Source organism: Gobius niger (genome assembly GCF_951799975.1).
Source record: "Gobius niger genome assembly, chromosome: 6".
Classification (NCBI taxonomy): domain Eukaryota; kingdom Metazoa; phylum Chordata; class Actinopteri; order Gobiiformes; family Gobiidae; genus Gobius; species Gobius niger.
The window spans coordinates 21,873,019-21,893,977 of NC_136857.1; the positions used below are offsets into that span (position 1 = coordinate 21,873,019).

Consider the following 20,959-nt stretch of genomic DNA (forward strand, 5'->3'; position numbering starts at 1 on the left):
TTTTCATTGGTAAAATGTGATAAATTGTTTTTTACATAGCATTTATCTGTACTGTACTGTACTGGATCCAGGACAGATGCAGAAATCATGCATTTTTTTGTGTTTCATTCTAATTACACAAATAATGGTGTAAGTACATAAGTACATTAAATGCTGCTAGTATTTTTTTAATTAATAAAACAGTTACAGGTTATTAGTGCCATTATTTAATTTTCAGAAATGAGTTTAATAACATGTAGACTAGTTGTTTCTTATTAACCATAATCCAATGCTATAAACACATGCTATATTCATCATACATTTCGTATTTAGTTTTTGGCTAAACTTACTTGAGATGTTTGTTATTTCGCGTTTATCCTTGTTTTTAGTCCAGTCCGTTCATTTGTTTTGCTCAGACTTCAGCCGCTAAATCACACGAGGGATAACTCTGCTCGTTCATGAGTCATCACGCACACGCTCGCGCACGTCTGCGGCCCTGGTGACGTCACGTCATTAGAACACTTTTAAAAATGTATTTTTGATGCTTTACAATTTTTTTACGAAGAAAAAAAGTCCATGTCCTAAAAATAGTAATTTTAAAGAAATATATTTGCCTCAGTCTGAAACTCCAGATGCCCTGTGGACCATTTTACAGGCTGCTCCTTTTACATGAGTGTCTATGACAAAAAGGGCTTTTTGGGCTGCTGGCTGCAATATCACGGCCTGCCACTAGCACGTACTCATTTCAGAGTGAAGGGGGCGGACCCCCCCACTGGGTCAACCTCGGCGTGACACTACGTGACTTCCGCCAAACGTTTTCAAAACAAATTTGCCCCAGCGCCGCGTGTCCTCCTGTCATTTTTTCTGTCCACATTTGCAAATCGGTTCTGAATTGGTTAGTGCTAGATCGTCTGCTCCGGAGGGACGGTCTGCTGTGAAAACGTGAGATATCATGACACAAATGAAGGTTAGGGCCAGCTAGGGAAATGGTTAACCTCTTAACTCCCGCCTGAACCGAGAGGATCTTTTTCCTCACGTCATCAGATTTTTTCCCCAACATTTTTTTGTTGGGTGTTCAACTCATTTTTGTAACTTTTTTGTAATTTTTTTTAGCACATTTTTGTAATTTTTTCGTCAATTTTTTCGTCCATTTTTAATCATTTTTTTAATCATTTTTTTGTAATTTTTTTTGTCACATTTTGTCACATTTTTGTCATTTTTTCGTAATTTTTTGTCACTTTTTTGTCAATGTTTTCTCACTTTTTTGTCACATTTCCATCATTGTTTTATTGCCATTTTCACAGCTTTTTTCCAGAAGCTTTTGGATTGGGGTAAAGCCAAACTGGAGAAAATGTGCTCGGTTCAGGTGGGAGTTAAGGGGTTAACTTTAAGGATTAGGGTTAGGATTAGGATTATTTGTATTTTTAGACAAACCAACTCATTTATCTATACAAACTCACAGCAGACCGTCCCTCCGGAGCATACGATCTAGCACTAACCTTCTGAATTTCACTGGCGCTGTCACGATGGACGACACTGAAGACCAAATCAGTCATTTTTTTATTAACTGCTGTGCCCAAAAAAGAGGCCGATTGACTGTGAGCATCATCAATACCATATAATCCAACTCTGGCCACTTTTAAAGCACGTTTTAAACTGTGGCTAAAGGAAAACCAGGCCTGTGAACACTTTTAATTGTTACTGCATGTATTGTTATCACATTATGTAATTGTAAATTGTGTATGTGCTGCCTGCCTAGGGACTACAGATGGAAACTAGCGTCTCTGCTATAATCTGGCATATTTACAGTGGTCATGTGCAGCTGTTCATTAATATGCATTGTCCCTATCAAATAAATAAATAAAATAATAATGGCTATCTCTGAATCCTGCAGATATTAATTACTCCATCTCCCTATATTCAAGTCCCCTAAGGACCAACACTAGCACTGATTAGCACACACTGTCATTGTGTTCTTGAGCAAGACACTCCACTTAGAGTGCCTCCCATGACTGTGATATTATTGTGGTCATGAATGCGGGGTGGGGCAGGGGCGGACTGGCCATATGTCCATTCTGGAAGAGCACAGAAGGGCCACTGGCTCTAGGGCCACCGGTCTGGCCTCTCACTTTACCTCACCCTTACCCCGAGCTTTACCCAAATCTAAAAGCTTAATAGAAAAGCATACAACAACAAAACGTGACGAAAACGTGACGACAAAGCAATGAAGAAAGCGATGAAAAAACAACAATCACATGAAAAAACCCCCCCTGAAAAACAAGAGACGAAAACACAACGAAAAAGTGACAAAAAAGTGACGAAAACACGCCAAAAAGCCACAAAAAAGTAATGAAAAAGCAACAAAAACGTGACAAAAATGCAGCGATAACGTGACATAAAGTGACCATCACTTTTCTAGATTTTAGCTTTCAAATGAGGCGTTACAGTGTTGCTCTCCAGTCAAGAAGCCTTTTGATTTGGGTAAAGCCGAACTGGAGAAAATGCTCTCGGTTAAGGCGGGGGTAAGAGGTTAACATATGTATTTGTGGAAGTGTCACATTTACGCTAATTTGGGCCAGGCTGACCAGAGTCCAGGGCTGTTTTTCAGTCCCAGTCCGCCCCTGGGGTGGGGTATACAAATTGGTCCTTTGTGACAATCTGGTGTGTTTATAAGTATCTCATGAACTGTCCAAATGTAAAGAGGATTGCACCAGCCGAGGGCTTTTATTGTGACGACCTTGCTTCTTAACTTCCTGTTTGTACTTACTAAAACTTTTGTATAAATTATAGTTCATCTTGTTTTTATATACTTTATCCAACTAACTTAACGTATTTTGAAAGAATGATAAATACACATTATACAAACAGGGTATTTTTTACTTGCATAAAATGTATTTACAAGACAAGACACATCAACTGTAAGTAAAGGAACCATGATACAGATTACTTGAACCCTTGTTTCAATAGATTCTTTGAGCATTTACCCTTACACAAGTAGTTTTGAGTCCACTCTGGTCTCTGCTTGTAAGTGACAGGGACAGTATCACAGTATCATCAGGCAAGTATCCTTAAAAAGGTTGTCAGAAGATGTCTCTCGTCCTGGACTCGGGCAGATCACTGAAGCCCTGCAGCTCTCTCAGGCCCTGCATAAAAAAAAATAATGCATTGAAAGAGCAATAAAAGAAAGAAAGGGGGAAAATGAGCAGAAGTTGCTCTAATGTGGACAATGCAATGCTATACCTCTAAAACCAGGCGAATGTGAGCTTTGATTTTGGCCGAGTCTTTGGTAAGTTGTTCAGTGAATCTGACGAAAAACAGCCCTGTTAGTATTGGTCATTGTAAATGTCCACTTCCATAAATTAATGTAGAAGTGAACATTTATAAATACTTGTGTGAATACGCACTGTGTGAGTTGAGCAGTCTTCTTCTCAATAAACTTCAGAGCTTCATCGTGGGTCATCTCCACAAAAAACCCGTATCCCACAGCAACAAAGACTCTGGACGCATCTTCACTGTGGGCAGAGTGAGTTGGTTAGCACGGAGGTTCTACACTTATAATACTGTGGAATGAGAAGCAGCTCTTTTCACTGCACTTTGGGACGATTTTATCCTTTAGAAATCTTCTCTGAATGGACTGTTTTAGCCTTTGTCCTGATTTAGTATTGATATACTGAAGCCCAGTCTATGTTTTTCTTTTCTTTAATTGGCTCCTGACTCCTAATGGATGTTACGTCGAGTGCTTGTTTTTGCAGTATTGCCTGCCTGCTTTGGAATGTGTCCAGAGTCTGGCTCAAATCCACTACGTTTGGTAGGCTTTTCCTAGTGTGTTGTTGGCAATGGCCTCTGAAGGGCTGTGTTTGAGGTTTTCACTCATAACATTTAAGGTTCAATTCACCTTCAGTGCCACAGGATTGATTTGTGTCTCTATCTTTGTGGCTACTATCATTTGATCTCTGTGGCCTCGCAAAGATCCTGTTGGAGTGTTTTTTTACTCAGTAGAACCTTGTTTGAGGTTGCACTGAACAATGAGCTTATAGTATTGTACACTTGAATGAACTGAAAACCCCAAGACACAAAAATCACAATGGAGGACATTCTGGGTCTTTGCTAGACAGGATCTGTCTATAGATTTCATGAGACAATCGTCTGCAAAAAGGCAGATGGTGCCATGCACATCAGACGATTACATAGAAATAATGCAATCGAGTAGACAGGTGATGCCATTAGGTAAAAGCTTCCCTAATGACCTCAGGTCCGGGATGGTATCAAAAACAAGAGAGAAATCAAGAACTCAGATATCTGTTGATGCTTTTTATCATAAGCGTGTGATAGTGAGTCAGATTTTGCTTGAAAGTTATGCTATCTTGTTGTTTCAGTAAACTGGAAGTCTAAATATCATGAAGTGGAGAGAAGGGTAGACACTACTGAGAACACCATGAGAAGAAAATCTACCATATCTTGAAGTATTAAAGATATCAATTCTGATTAATGAAGTATTTGATAATATAGTGCAGAGTTTGAATTCATCTTACACTTGGGCCTGGACATAGAAGTTACATCCCAGATCCACCTCAGTCTTGAGACTCTTTGAATCTGCCTCCTGAAATAATGACAAAAAAAGAAAACTGCAGTCAAGTTACGAGTAAAATATTCTGACTCAATATTATTGCATCAGTTTCTAGAAGTGCCCACTCATGCGCTGGGACAACATTTAGTGTGAACGATGACAAAGTATATTCCATTTTCCATAATCAGTTAATGGAGATTAATCAAACATGGCACCTCAACATAATTTTGTAAGAGAATAATGCATTTGAGGTACTTTATTTCTAGGTCTACCCCAGTGAAGCTGTCTGGCTCCAGAAATGGCTAAACCATTATGGAGTATGGGGAGAATCGCTAATGATGACTATAATGTAGCGCTTTTAGAACCTTGTCAACCCATGCTTGTAAAGCACAATTCACGTGGAAGGCTATATTAAGATACTAAAAATGCACAAATGTATCTTGCAAACCTGTAGACTCTGAAGTGTGTTCTTGAGCTGAAGGTACTGTGAGATCTTTTCATATACGGTGTCTCGCTGATCCAAAACCTTCCTGCTCAATAGAAATACACGTTATTAACTCAAGAACACAATCCAGTAAAAAAAAAAAAAAAACTCCTTACTGCAAATCCCTTCGGAGTACTTCGTTTATGAAGTCTTCGTATTGGAGCACTTTCTGGTCGATGCTATCTTTATCTTTATTATTAGCCATAACCAATTCTACGTGGAAATACACACTTATAACATTAAACGCTGATAGATTTAGATTGCCCGTGCTGATCTAAGATTCTGTTGTTACTCTCTTGTTGTGTCATTATAGAAGTGCAAGTGCAAAGAAGACGCAAGTGTAAACAACGCGCACAACCGGAAACAGTTCTTCTTCTTTCTTTTAAATGTCACCGGCCAACTGCCAGCCAAAACCACACCGCCATCTACAGTATCGAGTTTGACATTACATTATGCTTTTGAGAATATCTAAAAAAAATCGGTCTGTTTTTCCCTGTTTAAGTCTGATGAAAACCTTTCGAGTAAGATTATAAGAGGAAGGCTATATGAAAGAGAGATATGAAAACAAATCTTTATTTTCTCAGTCAAAAAAGAAACGGAAAAAAAGTCAATGTAGTGGAAACGACAAGAATCAAACATATATTGGGGAAATATATTGGTCCTACAGTGTCAATAGGCATCCAGCTATTGGGACATTGGCTTTGGCTATTACTACAACAATTGTGTTCTTAACATCAATTCTGCATTTTTCTTTTAGTCCACATATTTTTACACGGTTGATTAAAAAAAAAACATGCTCATGGGCTAAGGGACCGTCCCAGTCTCCAGTCTGTCTCTGAGCTCTGCCGCCTCTCTCTCCATCTCCTCCGGACTTCTCCACTTCGCCGGGTCTTCATTCTCTGCGTCGTGCTTCTGAAGCTCGTCATAAACATTGTCGTTCCGCTGAAAGTCGCCCTTCCTCCGAGGCAGGACATGTACGTGGACGTGCCTGACGGTCTGCCCGGCTTCTGCTCCGTCCTGGACGCAGATGGTCAGGGAAGTGGCGGTGAAGTGCGTCTCCACGAGCCGCGCTACCCTCTGCGTGGTGCAGAACAGGTCCGAAACTTCCTCCGGTCTGAGGTCTCCAAATCGCTCCACGACCCGCAGAGGACACACCAGAACATGCCCGGGGACCACGGGTTTACGGTTGACCAGAGCGAAGGATAGCTCGGTCTTTAGGAACACGACGGAGGTCCGAATCAGGTGCTGACCGAAGCGAAGCGTGGACATGATGATCTCGTTTCACTGCGTATCTAAATATTACGGTCGAAAAATTGCGAGGAATAAATCAAATTACAACTAATGTCACCAAACCACTGATTTGCATTTTGAATAAACATCACATAAACTATACATGTGTTAAAGTTTCCCAAACTCAACCATTTGAGTAAACAAAATGCTGTAATAATTAACAAATAAACTCATGCGCTAAATACAAAGTTTACGGTACGGAAGCTGAATGCAGTCAACTTTCAGAACGCGGCAGCAGCACTAGACAAAAACCAAAAACATTTCTCGATTTAGCTTATTTGCTGTTACAACCTGTACAAAACAATTATAACGATGCACATAAAATGATGTTTGACTTTGAGCGCTTTATGAAGACACTTGAATAAAACAATAATGGATACTCCAATAAAACGGCGTTGCCCAGTAGATGGCGCTGTTTCACCTGTAAAAGGGGAGCGAGGTGTAGAAGGAGAAATCCAGGCGAAAATGGAGACTGTTAGCTCCTCTTCTTATAACACCTTAAAATATTTTAAACCCTTTACACATTTGGACGTGATCTCAACCCCTGAATAGGCGAGGTAAATGGATTATTGTTAGGTAAATATGAATCAGATTAATCCCAAACATTTATCGTCTGTAGATTTTAACTTCGCCGTTAGCTCTGTGGTTAGCATTGCGGTTGCCTAGGAAACGTATCCGCTGACATGACATGCTTGTTAAAATAATTAGCGGGGCTTTTGTTTTCACTTTTTTTCTGCTCCAATCGGTGCAAAATAATCCGATTAAGTGGTTATTTATAGGCTTGTTGTTTCCTGGAAAATAACCTGCGTTCTATCCATAAATGAATGCACATGGAGCAGTATAGTATCCTTGGCCGCATTGGAGAAGGCGCCCATGGCATCGTCTTCAAGGCAAAACACGTAGAGGTAACTATTTTATTTGCTTGGTTTGTAAGAAAGCCTGTCTTTATGAAGTGTAATCCGATTTAAGAGGTGTAATATAATGTTGTGAATATGAAATTTCCCCTGAGCAGACTGGAGAAACCGTTGCCCTGAAGAAGGTTGCTCTGCGGCGGCTGGAAGATGGGATTCCCAATCAGGCTCTGAGAGAGATCAAGGCCCTGCAGGAGATAGAGGACAACCAACATGTGAGTTTAGAGTTTGTCTAACAAGGGAAGAGCCATAGGAAGAGCCAAGACTAGATGCTTTGATAATGACATCGCAAGACCAGATATTTTGTGAATAAAGTTGCAGATGCATCTTTATTGAGATTGTTCAGACACGTTTAGAGGATAGGCAGTGAGTATGGGTTGAAGAATGCTGAGGCTAGAGCTCAAAGAGTAAAGTATGGATGTAAATAACAAGGAAATAGTTATGTGGGTGACTGTCCCTAACCTTTGTGCTTTCTCTTGTATGCTTCCAGGTGGTGAAGCTGAAGGCAGTGTTCCCTCATGGTACAGGCTTCGTGTTGGTCTTCGAATATATGCTCTCTGACCTTTCAGAGGTCATCAGGAACTCGGAGCGACCCTTGACCCCAGCACAGGTCAAAGGTTACATGATGATGCTGCTGAAGGGCGTAGCCTTTCTGCACCACAATAACATCATGCACAGAGTAAATACACAACTCCCACTGGTCATAATATACCCTAGCTATTGTACTATTCCTGCTAGTATTTATTACAGCTTATACTACTACTCTAGTACTACAAAATTATTATTGTATTATTAATTATTGTTTGGGATGTTATGTACTGTGTCTGTCTGCAGGACTTAAAGCCCGCAAACCTCCTCATCAGTTCCTCTGGACACCTAAAGATCGCAGATTTCGGTTTGGCTCGACTTCTGAGTGAGCAGGGAGAAAGACTGTACAGCCACCAGGTCGCCACCAGGTAAATTTGATCTAACAAACTACAAATGAAGCTGTAACTGTCATGTCTATCTCCAGTAATGCAGTTCTAGCATGCATGTTTTCTCCACTTGTTTTATTAAAGATGGTATCGAGCTCCTGAGCTGTTGTATGGTGCCCGAAAGTATGATGAGGGCGTCGACCTTTGGTGAGCCACTATTGGAGGGCTACACTGAAACCAGACTGACTGGTTCTGGACCGGACTCGGCTGCAGTTACACTATATGTCCTGTTTCAGGGCAGTGGGCTGTATTTTTGGAGAGCTGCTGAACTCGTCTCCCCTGTTTCCTGGTGAGAATGACATAGAACAACTGTGTTGTGTGCTGAGAGTGTTAGGGACGCCCACTCAAGAGACATGGCCGGTAAGTCTGCTTTTACAACTACAAAAATAAGTGTTTAAGTGCTGTCCTCACAAAAAGTCAAAGAAGGCAGGAGTGCAGTGGCCATGAAGAGAACCAAGATGTACCATCGTTTTTTGAATCCAATTAATTATGAAGGCTTGACAACTGGGTCTGAGCATCTCCAAAATTGCAGCTCATGTGTGGAGTTTCCGATTGACAGCTATCCAACATAAAGGCAATACAGATATAAAATCCACAAATCACTGGGTGAGAACTGTTACAGTTAATCTAGGAGGGTTGAAGAGTAGTCTCAAAAAGTATAACACAAAGCGCCACACATTTTATCAGCACTGCCAAAAAAAAAAAATTTGAGTGAATGAGTTCTTGTTCAGACCCACCTCTCTGTGTGTCCTGCAGGAGATGGTGGACTTACCTGATTATAATAAGATCACATTTAAGGACAACCCCCCCATCCCGCTGGAGGAGATTGTCCCAGACACATCTTCTCAGGCTCTGGATCTACTCTGCAAGTTTCTGGTTTACCCATCCAAACAACGCTGCTCTGCCAAACAAGTACAAGCTATCATTTACTCCACACACGGTCATTGTGAAGTCCCTACATCTAATGGTCTCCTCTGTCCCTCAGGCGCTTCTGCACCCCTACCTGTTCACGCCCCCCCTGCCCTCACATCACTCTGAACTCCCCATCCCACACAGACGACCCCCTCGCCACAGGCTCCAGGCTCCTCCCACCGACCTGTCTGTGGACCTGCCCCTGAAAAGCAGCCTGGTCGACCCCGCGCTGTTGCACCAGTGGACCTGCCCCTGAAAGGCGGGTACCCAGGCACAACCGCAGTCCATTTATTTGATGAAATGCCCCTTGATCTCTACAAAAATAGTGGACTAAAGTGCACCTCCACTGAACAGAATTTGAAACAAGATGGAAAAGTTTGAATATTTAGCCCCTCCCCTTTACTTGGTTCTCACTCACAAATACAGGCCTTAAATATATACAAAATGCTGCTATCCTGCCATTGTTGGGAGGAGGAATTGTCTTCATGTAAATTATCACCCATGGCAAGGAACCTCTGATCATTGTAACAGTGTGAATAAAGATTTGTTTTAAACTTTTTTTTGTTCCCTTTGTTTTTTTTTAAATTACAAAATGTGTAATAATGATTGTTCGTTTCATTCCCCCCCAAATGAAACTCAGCCACACGTTCGGCAGATCTGACATCACAGGTTTTTATTGAATTTGGCAAAGTTTGAATATCAGAATAAGGCTGGTTCACGTCTGCTGCTGAAAATCTCATAAACTTATTTTTTTTTTTACCTCTAAATTGTCTCTGTAATAAATAACATTTCTTTTTTTCCCCTCTCCCCTCACGGACAATGTTTAGGTGAAAAAACCTTGAACATTGACTGGGAGATTTACATAGAACTCTCATAAAATCATTCATATTATCTAGAGTTATAGCATTTGTCATTCACGTTAAAAATCGGATGGATTTTATAGAAGGGGTCGGCTGGTTTTAGTGTGGGAGCTGGATTACTGTAGAGCTGGAGGAATTGAGAGAGCGTGTGAGTCCGTCAGATTGGTAAACCCATGTTCGACGCGTTGTTGATAAAAGTCAGATCTGTCCAGATTGAGATGTTTTTTTTTGGACACGTACAGAAGATGCTGGGGTTTGAGCTGCCAGGAAACAGGAGGCCTAAAGGAAGACCAACAAGGAGAATTATGGATGTGGTGACTGCTGATGCAAAAGGAGTTCAGATGAAGCAGAAAAATCCAACACGCTTCTTATCAGTGTTACTTTCTCCCAGCTCTGCAGTAAAACTACACAAATTACTTTCTTCTTTTTTTTTTTACCTATGTTTTTGCATTAAGCTGCAGCATGGCCTCAGCAGCAGCAGACTGGACAAGGCTGGACTGCAAAACTGGAATATCTACATGGTTTAAAATGACAGAAAATTAATCTTGATTTTAGTTTTACATATCTCATGGATCAATTTGTTTGAAAGCGACAGCAAAAGCTGCTCTTACTTTTTCCTGTTGATAAAGTACATAAATTTAATCTAAATCAAGAGTAATCTGCTACAATGAAGTCATTTTAATCTGGACATTCCTGATTTGCAGTGTGAAGATTTGAGGCACTTTTCATCAGCAACGGCCATCTTGGGTCCGCACACGTCACCGAGGGCTGAAGCGGCGGCCGCCGTCTTGGACTCGAAAGGGTTTTTATGGCTCAAATTCAGAAAAGGTCAAAGGGCATATTACAGGCAAAAGCAGGCAGAGTCTATCTCTAGATTAGTACGAACAGGCGAGTATAGTTTTTTTTATAAAAATAAATCATTCCATTTTCACATGCGCAGGTTATAATCGCTGCCTCCAGATCGAAGTCTGCTCTACAGATGCTTGTAAGGGACACTGTTGGGAGTAAACAACCAGGATTAATGCATTTCAAGGATTTGAAAGGAAGGTTTTGACTTGGTGGCCAAATATCAAAAGTGGGTGAGCTGAATTGACCTGTTGGAAATGTATAGCCAATATTGAAATGTAATCACCGGGAGTAAAAGAGATAATAATTTTCTGGTTGTTTCTGGCTCAGTGTTGGGAGACAAGCTTCAGTAGAGAGAGACCAGAGTTTTGCATAATTTCACTAAAACCAACTGTTCTTTTCGTCTGGACTCAGAGCAGACTTGGTGCCACAGCAGAGGTTCAAACAGGGTCTAAAACAGGACTTGGCAAAGCCCTTCATTTTCCTCAAGAACTTCTAAACTCATCACGTTTCCGCAAAATGACATAAAACATGAGATGAGTTTTTGACATGTTGTTGTGTTCATATTTGGTGCTTAAATTCAAGTTGATGTATCTTTTTTTTGAAAACTATTTGCAGTGCGACTGTGCGATGACTCCTTGCAGAATGTGGGGGTCATCATTATTTATCTGGGGTCATTTTTATTTCAAAATGTGAATTTAGTCCATCGATGGAAATGCAAGTAGCCGAGGTTTCAGTCGGCACAAATTTGAAAACTCAATATGAAATGTCGGGTATTGCTTCAAGTTGGTCTTTGTCTTCTCAGGGCTCATCTTCAGATTATTGCTTTGAAAACATTTAAACCTAATAACCACCAATCAGCTGCCAGCATTGATTAAAAGCTGTCGGTTTGATTTCACCCAGTGCAGTTGCCTTCAAGCTGCAAACCGCTGCTGTGTTGCTACTGATTAAAAAAAGCAGGATTCAAAGCAGACCTCAGTAACTATTCTCTCTCATTCATTGTTTAGACTCCTGCAATCTTTGGAATCCAAACTAGAACTAAAGCTGAGCAAAGAGTCAACTGGATGGGTGTGTGTGAAAAGTAGAGGGCCCTCCACAGAAAATAAAAAAGGCCAAAGTAATAAGTTACTGAGTTCTGCTTGAAACCTTTTCGCTTGAGTCCAGACTCTGATGTGTTAAAGTGAGCTGCTTATAGAACAGTTCGGCGCAGACAAAGCCTAAGATAAAAAACAAAACAAAAACACAAGCCCTTTATGTAGTTTTTATAAAAGCTCAGAGCGAGAGCCCGCCCGCCATGCTCTGCCCACTCAGCCGTGAGCCCATCAGGACCTGTGTCAGTTTCTTGTGGCTGGGCTTGATCCAAAGGCCCGGCGGCGAGTTCGAATCTGCTCTCCTCCAATCGGTATCCTCCCCCCTCCATGCGATGCTAGCAGCCGATTGGCTGACCTCAGAGAAACTGGCGCCTGATTCGCTGTCAGAGGGGACGTGATCTTCACGCGGCATCAAGAAAGAGAAATTTTGGGAGATCATTCGCTTTGATTCGCGATCCTCCGCCATTTGAACACTATCTCTTAGAATGTCTGCCTCTTTCCGCTTGCTCCGCCGTTTCTTCTCTGTGACATCCAGACCAGCTCCCTCCTCCGCTGTTCCCCACGACGGCGCTCTGTTCCTGGGTACACTCCGGCTGCTCAGTCCCTCCACCTGGTGCTTCCTAACCCCCTCCTTTGCTGCGTTTCTATCCAAGGTCGTTGCCCTGCTTCTGGATACATTGCTTTTTCCTTCTTGCTCCTGGATCTTCTCTACATCCTTCTCATCCCATGTCGGCGCCCTGTTCCTGGATAAACTCCGGCCATGTCTCCCCTCCTCCTCCTGGTTCCTCCCACTGCTCTTCCAGTGTTTTTGGCTTTTGTGGCGTTGCTCGTGGTCCAGAGCGTCCAGGTCTAAGTCTGGGACGATAGGCCGTGGTTTTGCCCTGGGTTCTTCGCGGTTTCTCCTTGAGCTCCTCTCTCCCTCTCCTCCTCCTCCTGGTTCTATGGTGGTACCGGCGGTGGCAGCCATGATGGAGGAGTCCGGTTCCTGTGGTGGGGGTGTGGAGGGGGAGAGAGCTCCTTCCTCAGGGCCTGAAACAAAGACAAATCTTCAACTGCAGTTCCACAAATGACCACTAGGCCCTCGTTTCATGATCAAAAACATTATGGACTACATAAACAATTCTAATTCTAATACTGTATGTTGTATGTTGCAAGTCTAAACAGGAAACACTTACTGAGATGGGGAGTAAATAAAAAAGAAAAGGTGATGAAATAAAGTTGAAATAGCTGAAGGAGGAGGAGTAACAAACCGCGAGTTGTCTGTTCGGCCGATGACGTAGAAACATGGCTCGCCCTGTTTGGAGTTGGTCATGCACAGAGACAGGCTCGACAGCTCCACTGACAGGCAGGGAGGAGAAACGCAGGAAGTACAAGGGGAAAACAGCAAAGGGAAGGCACGAAGAAGAAATATATATATAACATTAGAAAAGAAACCACCATACAGCGCAGTTCATAGTTTAGTCCCCAGTAAGACTTGGTTTTATCCAGCTATGGTTCGTTTAGTCAGAGTTCAGTCTTGGTTTGGGTCCAGTTCAGTCCTTGTTTTGTCCCGGTTTGGTCCTCAGTCCTACCGTAGTCCGGCACATATCCGTTGCCCCTCTTCAGGACCAGGTGAATGTGGTTCCCCCCTCGTCTGATCTGGTCCACGGCCTGAGAGTGTGTCATTCCCGCGGTGCTGTCTCCGTTAATCTCCACCAGCTGATCTGAAACCTGCCGTGTAAAGCATCATTAAGTATTTAATCTAAAAGTACCTATACTTAATTCATAATTCAGGGTTTTCAACTACTTCACTGTGATTTGGGTGTTTTCCTGTAGTGCAGCTTAGATTAATATACAGTAAGGGGATCATTTACCAAGAGTTTGCTCATAAACCAACAGCACAAGCAAAAGCTTTATGCTATTTTCCAGCTTACACTCATTATTTAGCACCTGTGTTTATAAAGGACCCCCAAGTGATAATACCACCTTATCACAAGGGTGAAGGCGAGAATATAATATGTAAAAACAAATGGCAGCTATTGTGTCAAACGTGGTAAACTGTGCCGTGCAACACAAAGTTTGGAGTATGTGTTCCACTTTGAAAATACAGAGTAGCTTCATGGATTACAACGAGCTGAAGTGTGTCAGAAAGTCAAGAGTTGGTGGACATGGGCTAAATAAGTCAAATTAAAGCTGCCCTCAGCTGTGTGTTTTGATTTTTTTTGTCAGTAGGTGTCAGTAGTGAACCCTGCTCTGCACCTCCTCACCCTCTCACCTGGTTTTCCCCCCTCACCGACGCCCTCACTCCCCTCCACTCCACAGACCACACGCTGCTCTGATTGCATTTAATGAGATACAGAAATCTCATTAATCTTGTGTGAAACACACATTTATCAGCATAAATATGCAGTGTTGGGGAGAATACTTTGAAATTGTATTTGGTTATTGAATACTTAATACTTGCCTTAAAATTTATTTTGTAACGTATTCCGTTAATTTGTCTAATCAGAGTATTGTATTCTGAATACTTTGAATACTTTTAGAATACTTTCATCATTATATTTATGTATAAATATGCCGGATATGGCTGTTATAAACTCACTTACCATTAATTAGGAACTCTTTAACCTCTTAACCCCACCTGAACCAAGCACATTTTCACCAGTTGACTTTGCCCGAATCTAAAAGCTTCTTGAAAAATGCGACAAAAACAAGAAGAAAACGAGGATGAAAGCACAACAAAAGAGCCACAAAAGAGCAAAGAAAGGTAACAAACATGCAACAAAAAAGAAATGAAAGTACAACAGAAGAGAGCAAGTGACAAAAAAGTTACAAAAAAGCCATGAAAGTGCCGCAAAAGAGTAACAAAAACTCAACAAAAAAGTGGCAAATTTGTGACGAAAACGGCATAAAAAAAAGGAACAAAACACGCCAGACTGCTTTGTGCGCTCGAATCATTTTGAACTGCACAGCAGCCTGGGGACCATGGCCGAAATGTTCACATGGACTTGGGGACCAATAACATGACGAGGGGGGACGGCAAGATGATGACGCGCTATTTGACATACGGAAGCTTGTAGTTTGTTTACGAAAAAAAAACAACGTTTATTCACGGATCCAACATGACAGCAACAGACGCGACGCCATTTTTCGATCAAGAGAAAATGCGCTCGGTTCAGGCGGGGGTTGAGAGGTTAACTCTCTTTGCAAATGGAACAGCAGGTCATGTGACGCACATGTCGCTGTTTGCAGAGGTGGTGGAAAAATGTACCTCAGGGTATCTTTAAGTCAATATGACATAATAGTGGCCCTTTAATAGCGGTTTTCTATGTCTTGTATAATGCATATATAGAAATGGAAAAATGTATCAAACCTGTATCTTGTTGCTCCGCTGTGCTGGCCCCCCTTGCATCAGCCCCAGCACGTACAGCCCCATGTTGTACTCTGAGCCCCCCCTCAGAGAGAAGCCAAAGCCTGTGGGCCCCCGCTCCAGGTCCACGCTGTAGAAACGGCCCTCCTCCTGCGAACAGGTATGCACAGTCACAAAAGGCATGAGGTATAAACAGATTCAAAAGATTTACTTCACCTTTGTGTAAAAAAGTGAATGTGTGTCATTGAATAGTACCTTCGCCCTGGATCTCGAGCTCCTGACGACTCGTCCATCTATGTCGAGGTCTGCCCCCTCCGTCGCTGTAGCGTCTGAAAGAGAGAAGACAGTCCTGGTTCACTTTGGCCCTCGTGTAGCCGCGGGTTAGTCCTCGGTTTAGTCTTTACTGTGTCGAGGCGCGATGGTGAGCCGGAGGGTGTTGCCTGCTCTCCTGAGGATTTGAGCCAGGTCCCGGTGCTGCAGCCCCCCCACCGGTCGGCCCTCCACCCCTTCCAGATGGTCCCCCGGCTGGATGTGTCCGCTGCGGGCCGCGGGACTCCCTCTGCGCACCGTGACAAACCGGTGTGACATCATGGAGCCAGCTGCGGACAGACAACACAGACAGAGAGCGAGAGAGAGATCAACTACAAGAGCCAGAAGAGACGATACGAGCAGAACGGGAGATGCTTCTGCTCATTTGGATCGAAATAGCTCATGAAAATCAAGGTTTGATCCTACATCAAATACCACCTCACACAATATTTTACCTTACATGTTCCACCAAGGTCAAGTCTGGACTAAATCAGGCGCAATAGAATTAAATTATGTCCAAACTGGATGTAAGACTCGTATTTGAGAACCAGGAAAGACCAAAGTGGTTTAAGGACCTGAAGTTGAGGGAGAAGAGGATGCCGAGGAGATGTTTGGTCTGTGGCGTTTGACAGCTCCGTTCTGACAGCTCTAAAAATGTTCTGGGTTAAATTATTGAGGCCTGTCTCCTCCGATTGACTCCAACACGTCGTTCTGCAGTGTTTCATGGCCAAGAGATGACAAGTGTAATACGTGATATGCACTTTGGACTGTATCTTTTATTTACAAAGAAGATTTGTACTTTTCTTCTAAATTTTATTAAAGTTTTCATATTTCCAACAGACAAAGAACGTGTAAGTAATTAAACCCGATTAAAACCACCACCATTTCTTTTGCATTGAAAGCCAGGTTCTTTCTGAGTTTAGCTAAATCAACAGCGGCTTCCTACGCATCAGAGAGTCTTTGTTAGTTAGTCGTCTTTGTAAATTCCCTCCATTGTGTGGAACCTACTGCATAAATAAACCAGATTTTTTGATGTAAGAAGTCACCTGTGATGGTTATTTTGAGGAGAATGTTGGAAAATAGGAAGTAGCAGCGGGCTTTAGAGTCAGACTTTGAAGCGTCGTGTTTAGGCAGATAGAAAAACAAACACTGGGTTAGAACTGGGGTTAGAGGGACGAGACACGAGGTTGTTTTTTCAAAGACTTTAAGACACGCTAGATTTTGACGTTTCATGTTTTCTAACAGAATAAACGCTCACTGAAGGAGAACAAGTCAAACCAATGTGGCAGCGCTAATCTCTGAGCACACAAAGCACCTGAACACATCCTCTGTTGACACACAGCGGATGGAGCAGTATGAATAAATGTAATACTAATTAACCTATTAGGAGTGGAGGCGGTTTGAATGCTAAAATAATCAGAACGAGGCTAGCACATGTCTATGGTAACTAGTAGCCTGCATTAAAAACCTCTTCAAAATCATGGGGTCGTCCTCCAAACGTTGCTATATCTAATTTGTAGAAAGCTCCTTTGTGAATTCCACGTTTAGTAATGCCGGCCGCAGGTAAACAAACTACTGTAGATCCAGTAACTTAGCGGATCACTCCACCGCTGCGTAGCTACAACCAGGAAGCTGGTGCTGCTCAAATATAAGTTCTTTTAAATGCAAAACGGTTATATTTAGAAAAATGATTCAGTCAACACTTCATTTGCCTCAGGTGAACTGTGTTTCAATAAGACTGTTTTTAATGCAGGCTACTAGTTACCATAGAAATGCACTAGCCTAGCACTAGCCTAGCACCAATAAACTCTTCAAATATAAGGACTGCGTGAATTTAAAATATATATATATCTCCAGAAATCAACAACACTCTGGATAACTAGGAAATGAGCCCCCCCCCTCAAAAATCCTGAAATATCCCTTTAACAAAGGCGTGTCATTCATACCTCCAAGTGTTTGTCTTAAAGGAACAGGTCACAGTTTTTCCATACTGAGATATGTTCTTACCTGAGCTTAGACGAGTTGATACGTACCTGTTTGTTTGTGCGTGTCCGTGGAAGAGCGTGGTCGCTTCTAACTTCACTCCATTTGGAGCTATAGGAATGTACTGGGAGAGGCCAAATGCTAACAACATCTTTGGTCGTTTTGCGTGACCGAGTGAACGCACAAAGACCAGACAGGTACATCAACTTGTCTTAGCTCAGGTAAGAATATATCTCAGTATGTAAAAACGGTGGCCTGTTCCTTTAACACTTTTTATTTTTGCCCTATTCTAAATGTAGGACCTGGCTCCAAAAAACTAACTGCTAGCCCACGCCGAACGCTATAGGGGAAGCCACCCTCACTTAGTCCATTAAAAATTTACGGTCTATCATGATAAAAACACAACTCCAGGTATGTTTTTCAAAAGTGGACAACATTACACAATGGTATACGCTCAACATACTTTAAAATGGAAAAGCAACTTATAAGTCAGTTCAGTAAAAGATCAATGTGTCTGTCATTTGAAGTCTATCACTGTCTTTGGCCCTCCTTCAGTGGTTAAAACATTTTGGAAGTAGTAACCAGACCTGAGCCAGTACCCTATGAGTTTTTGGTTGATGAGAAATCCACCCTGATAGAGGGGAAACAAACACCACTGAAAGGTTCCACACAGGGATTAATCCTGGGAACTGTTAGTGGTGGACTCAAGAAGAAAACCTCTGGACCGAGGCACAAGCTCAGCTGTCACTCATCATCATCATCATCATCATCATCATCATCATCATCATCACCATCATCATCATCATCATCATCATCATCATCATCATCATCATCATCATCATCATCATCATCATCATCATCATATTTTATTACACACAAAGTCTACCTTAAAAAGACAGCCCACACAGACATGTTTCTATCAAACAGTTATCCACGCCTCACTGCCACGGTTGTTCATTTTCCTGATTTGTCAGTCCATCTGTCAATCTCCCATCCTTCAAAACTCAGTTCAAATAACTTCATTTGTTAGTCTGGCTGGACAGTCTTGCCTCAGGGCAGCTGTGGTGAATGAGTAGTTCACCATCAGAGTGTGACTATGTGAGGAGGAGTGAATGAATAATGCACCAAATTGAAAAAAATTTACATTTCTATTACTCCAGCTCTCTTGCCGCCTTCTAGCGTGGTGCAGCTTGGCCATGTTTCTGCGGTTGAGTTCATAAATAATCTACAGAGACCCATGTTCGTGACTCAGACACAGAATTTGGACCGAATTATTATTAAATATTGAACTCGACCTCATCAAAAACTCAACCCCTGTCCTCACCACTTCACGCTACTGCCCACACACAGTCATGTTCAAGTAAAGTTTAATTTACTCAAATGCATGGACTTGAGTGACATTTTGAGCAGAAGAACGTCTCTGTCTGAGCAGTGAAGCAGGAATGGCCCCGTGTGAAGAGCTTCAGACGCAGAATGATACTGCGGATGAAAGAAAACATCTGAACACAACAATGAAATGGACCAAGTCGATACAACTCTCTCTCTATTGGCCTAAAACTGCTGACTTTAACTGAGGTCTAAACAGTTGTCCACATGTTAAAATCCTATCTCGGTACTTTCTTGTTGGTAAGACGGATGGATTTATGTAAAACTTAGTGCTGCATCTTTGTAATATTTGTAACATTTTCCTTCTGGACAAACCTCAAACCACCTAAAATAACCAATAGTGCTGGAAATATGGGTAAGACCTTACAATGTGTCCATCTGGTTTGATCTAATGTGACGGTGTATTTCTCTTTTGTTTCTTTAGAGATAATATCCAAACCAGAGCTAATGTGGGTTCACTCAGAGGTCAGAGGTCGGGCCCAGCTGCAGTGAGAACATAGCTGCGAGCAATTTTACTTTGACTCTAGTGATCCACATCTGAGGCTCAGGAAAAGACTGAACATCAGAGGAATAAAAGCACACAGTTTCTGCTCAAAACACAGAGAGCACATTTTACACAAAGCTCACTTCCAACTAAACCTTCAAATCATAAACATATTTTCAGAATGATCAGGTGCCACATTGGCATCAGGTATGGGCTCCAAAAAGTCACTGTGTCTCTTGTTTGCTTGTACAAGGCTGTTGCAGATTGACTTAAAGAATAATTGATACAGTGTTTGTTTTGTTGCGGAGTAGAGAGTACAGACTCTACTCTCACTCTCTGCGCTGGGGCTGACAGAAAACCAAAGCCCAAACATTCTCTCAGTTGCATTGATGTGTCCCTACTATAATTTTTTACACAAGTAACAATACTTTCTTTATGCAAATGACTTAAAGGTAAAGCTATTTTTAGACTGCAACGTTTTGCATCAAACCGGATCAACCAGATTTCCGCATTCACTTATCTCTTATGACAAAGCACAACTATTTATTTTGTTTCATTAAATTATATCAGTGTTGCTTCAGTGCTAGCCAATTATACTATATTTGTTGTATAATGTAAAGCCCTCATATAAAGCGCTTTGTGACCATGTCTGTGGAAGGTGCTATACAAACAAAGCTCTTCTTCTTCTTGTATTTACAGAATAAAACCTTGTAGTGCATAACTGCAGTGTTCTGGTGTAACTCTATATTTTTCCCAATTCCCGACACTTTCCTGGAGGCAAATACGTCATATGGTATTTCTGTCAAGTTCCTGTCATACATTTTTTACTCATCCTTTGAGCACTCCCTTGGCCGGTTGGCACTGCCTGCCCAAAGCCTGCGCATTTTTCAGAGATTTCACAATAACCTCCTTCAGAAATGTTTGGGGTTTGGACCAAGAGCAGCTCCTGGTTTCTGTCTCCATGTTGGGAGAGTCAAGTTAGATCACTCATAACTACAGCACGTCTTATGTGTTTTAACAAACTGTACTAAAGTATCCAGGCTTAGATCTACAGAAGCGTCTGGCCAGAGAGTACAGACCAGGATCCTGGATCAGAACCAGGACGAAGCCAGATCTAAATCAGGTCTCCCTCCTCTTCAAGTGCACTGAAGTAGCTGCGTTCCTGAGCAGATAAAGTTGTAGGAGCCTCTCTGATAAAAACTCCTCTGAGTCAGACTCATGCGTACACAGACTGACAGTGTATTCACTCATATATCCACACCAGGAGATCGACAACTCCAATATGTTCCACAGCTCAAAAAGCACTAATCGAAGTCCTCAGTGTTGGTGAATATTTGAAACGATTTAGTTCAACTCCTTCAACTCAATAAGAATAATCAGAGCTGGCGTCATTTAGATAAAGTGGATGTAAAACTGTGTAGACTCAAATGTTTATTTAATTGTTAATAAATTGCTAACACGTTTTACCATGACCAAGCAATGACCCCTTGACTCTTACTGAGGGGCTAATGTGAGTTAAGTGACTGATTTTCTT

The 20,959-nt window shown here is 42.0% G+C and overlaps 4 protein-coding genes across 7 annotated transcripts in view; 1 reads left to right on the top strand and 3 right to left on the bottom strand.

Annotated features, from left to right (window-relative positions):
• Positions 1-2,852: 2,852 nt before the first annotated feature.
• On the bottom strand, positions 2,853-5,400 carry uxt (ubiquitously-expressed, prefoldin-like chaperone). 2 transcript variants are annotated; one of them, XM_079558643.1, is made up of 6 exons: positions 5,147-5,400; positions 4,995-5,079; positions 4,512-4,579; positions 3,384-3,491; positions 3,220-3,283; positions 2,853-3,122 (listed from the first exon to the last, which is right to left on the bottom strand). In XM_079558643.1, the coding sequence occupies exons 1-6, from the start codon at positions 5,233-5,235 to the stop codon at positions 3,060-3,062; spliced, it is 477 nt and encodes a 158-aa protein (XP_079414769.1). In that variant the 5' UTR covers positions 5,236-5,400; the 3' UTR covers positions 2,853-3,059. The 2 variants fall into 2 exon arrangements, with proteins under 2 accessions (XP_079414769.1, XP_079414770.1); XM_079558644.1 differs by having other exon boundaries at positions 4,995-5,076; positions 5,147-5,395.
• A 434-nt stretch (positions 5,401-5,834) lies between these two features.
• fhit (fragile histidine triad diadenosine triphosphatase) lies at positions 5,835-6,332 on the bottom strand (the record flags this gene model as incomplete). The annotated part of the gene is made up of 1 exon (XM_079558427.1): positions 5,835-6,332. Exon 1 carries the CDS (start codon positions 6,297-6,299, stop codon positions 5,835-5,837), a length of 465 nt encoding a protein of 154 aa, XP_079414553.1. The 5' UTR covers positions 6,300-6,332.
• A 775-nt stretch (positions 6,333-7,107) lies between these two features.
• cdk20 (cyclin dependent kinase 20) lies at positions 7,108-9,615 on the top strand. The gene is made up of 8 exons (XM_079557638.1): positions 7,108-7,225; positions 7,333-7,446; positions 7,722-7,910; positions 8,066-8,187; positions 8,290-8,352; positions 8,442-8,565; positions 8,962-9,117; positions 9,191-9,615. The coding sequence occupies exons 1-8, from the start codon at positions 7,145-7,147 to the stop codon at positions 9,371-9,373; spliced, it is 1,032 nt and encodes a 343-aa protein (XP_079413764.1). The 5' UTR covers positions 7,108-7,144; the 3' UTR covers positions 9,374-9,615.
• A 1,024-nt stretch (positions 9,616-10,639) lies between these two features.
• The window catches only part of magixa (MAGI family member, X-linked a), a 39,428-nt gene continuing 29,108 nt past the window's right edge, over positions 10,640-20,959 (bottom strand). For 2 of the 3 annotated variants that reach the window (XM_079557551.1, XM_079557550.1), the window contains 5 exons: positions 15,668-15,862; positions 15,519-15,592; positions 15,267-15,413; positions 13,486-13,624; positions 10,640-12,943 (listed from right to left, as the gene is read on the bottom strand). In XM_079557551.1, coding sequence (XP_079413677.1) covers positions 12,096-12,943; positions 13,486-13,624; positions 15,267-15,413; positions 15,519-15,592; positions 15,668-15,862 — 1,403 coding nt within the window. In that variant the 3' untranslated portion in view covers positions 10,640-12,095. Of the gene's footprint in view, positions 12,944-13,164; positions 13,253-13,485; positions 13,625-15,266; positions 15,414-15,518; positions 15,593-15,667; positions 15,863-20,959 lie in introns of all 3 variants that reach the window. The other variant, XM_079557552.1, reaches the window with a different exon arrangement.

Bases quoted from the DNA above. Each gene is read 5' to 3' on its own strand.
- cdk20 (XM_079557638.1), top strand. From the start codon at position 7,145: ATGCACATGGAGCAGTATAGTATCCTTGGCCGCATTGGAGAAGGCGCC. The intron at 7,226-7,332 runs GTAACTATTTTA...TCCCCTGAGCAG, and splicing joins TCAAGGCAAAACACGTAGAG to ACTGGAGAAACCGTTGCCCT. The intron at 7,911-8,065 runs GTAAATACACAA...GTCTGTCTGCAG, and splicing joins ACAATAACATCATGCACAGA to GACTTAAAGCCCGCAAACCT.
- uxt (XM_079558643.1), bottom strand. From the start codon at position 5,235: ATGGCTAATAATAAAGATAAAGATAGCATCGACCAGAAAGTGCTCCAA. The intron at 3,284-3,383 runs GTGCGTATTCAC...GTTTTTCGTCAG, and splicing joins AAGACTGCTCAACTCACACA to ATTCACTGAACAACTTACCA. The intron at 3,123-3,219 runs GTATAGCATTGC...TTTTTTATGCAG, and splicing joins ACATTCGCCTGGTTTTAGAG to GGCCTGAGAGAGCTGCAGGG.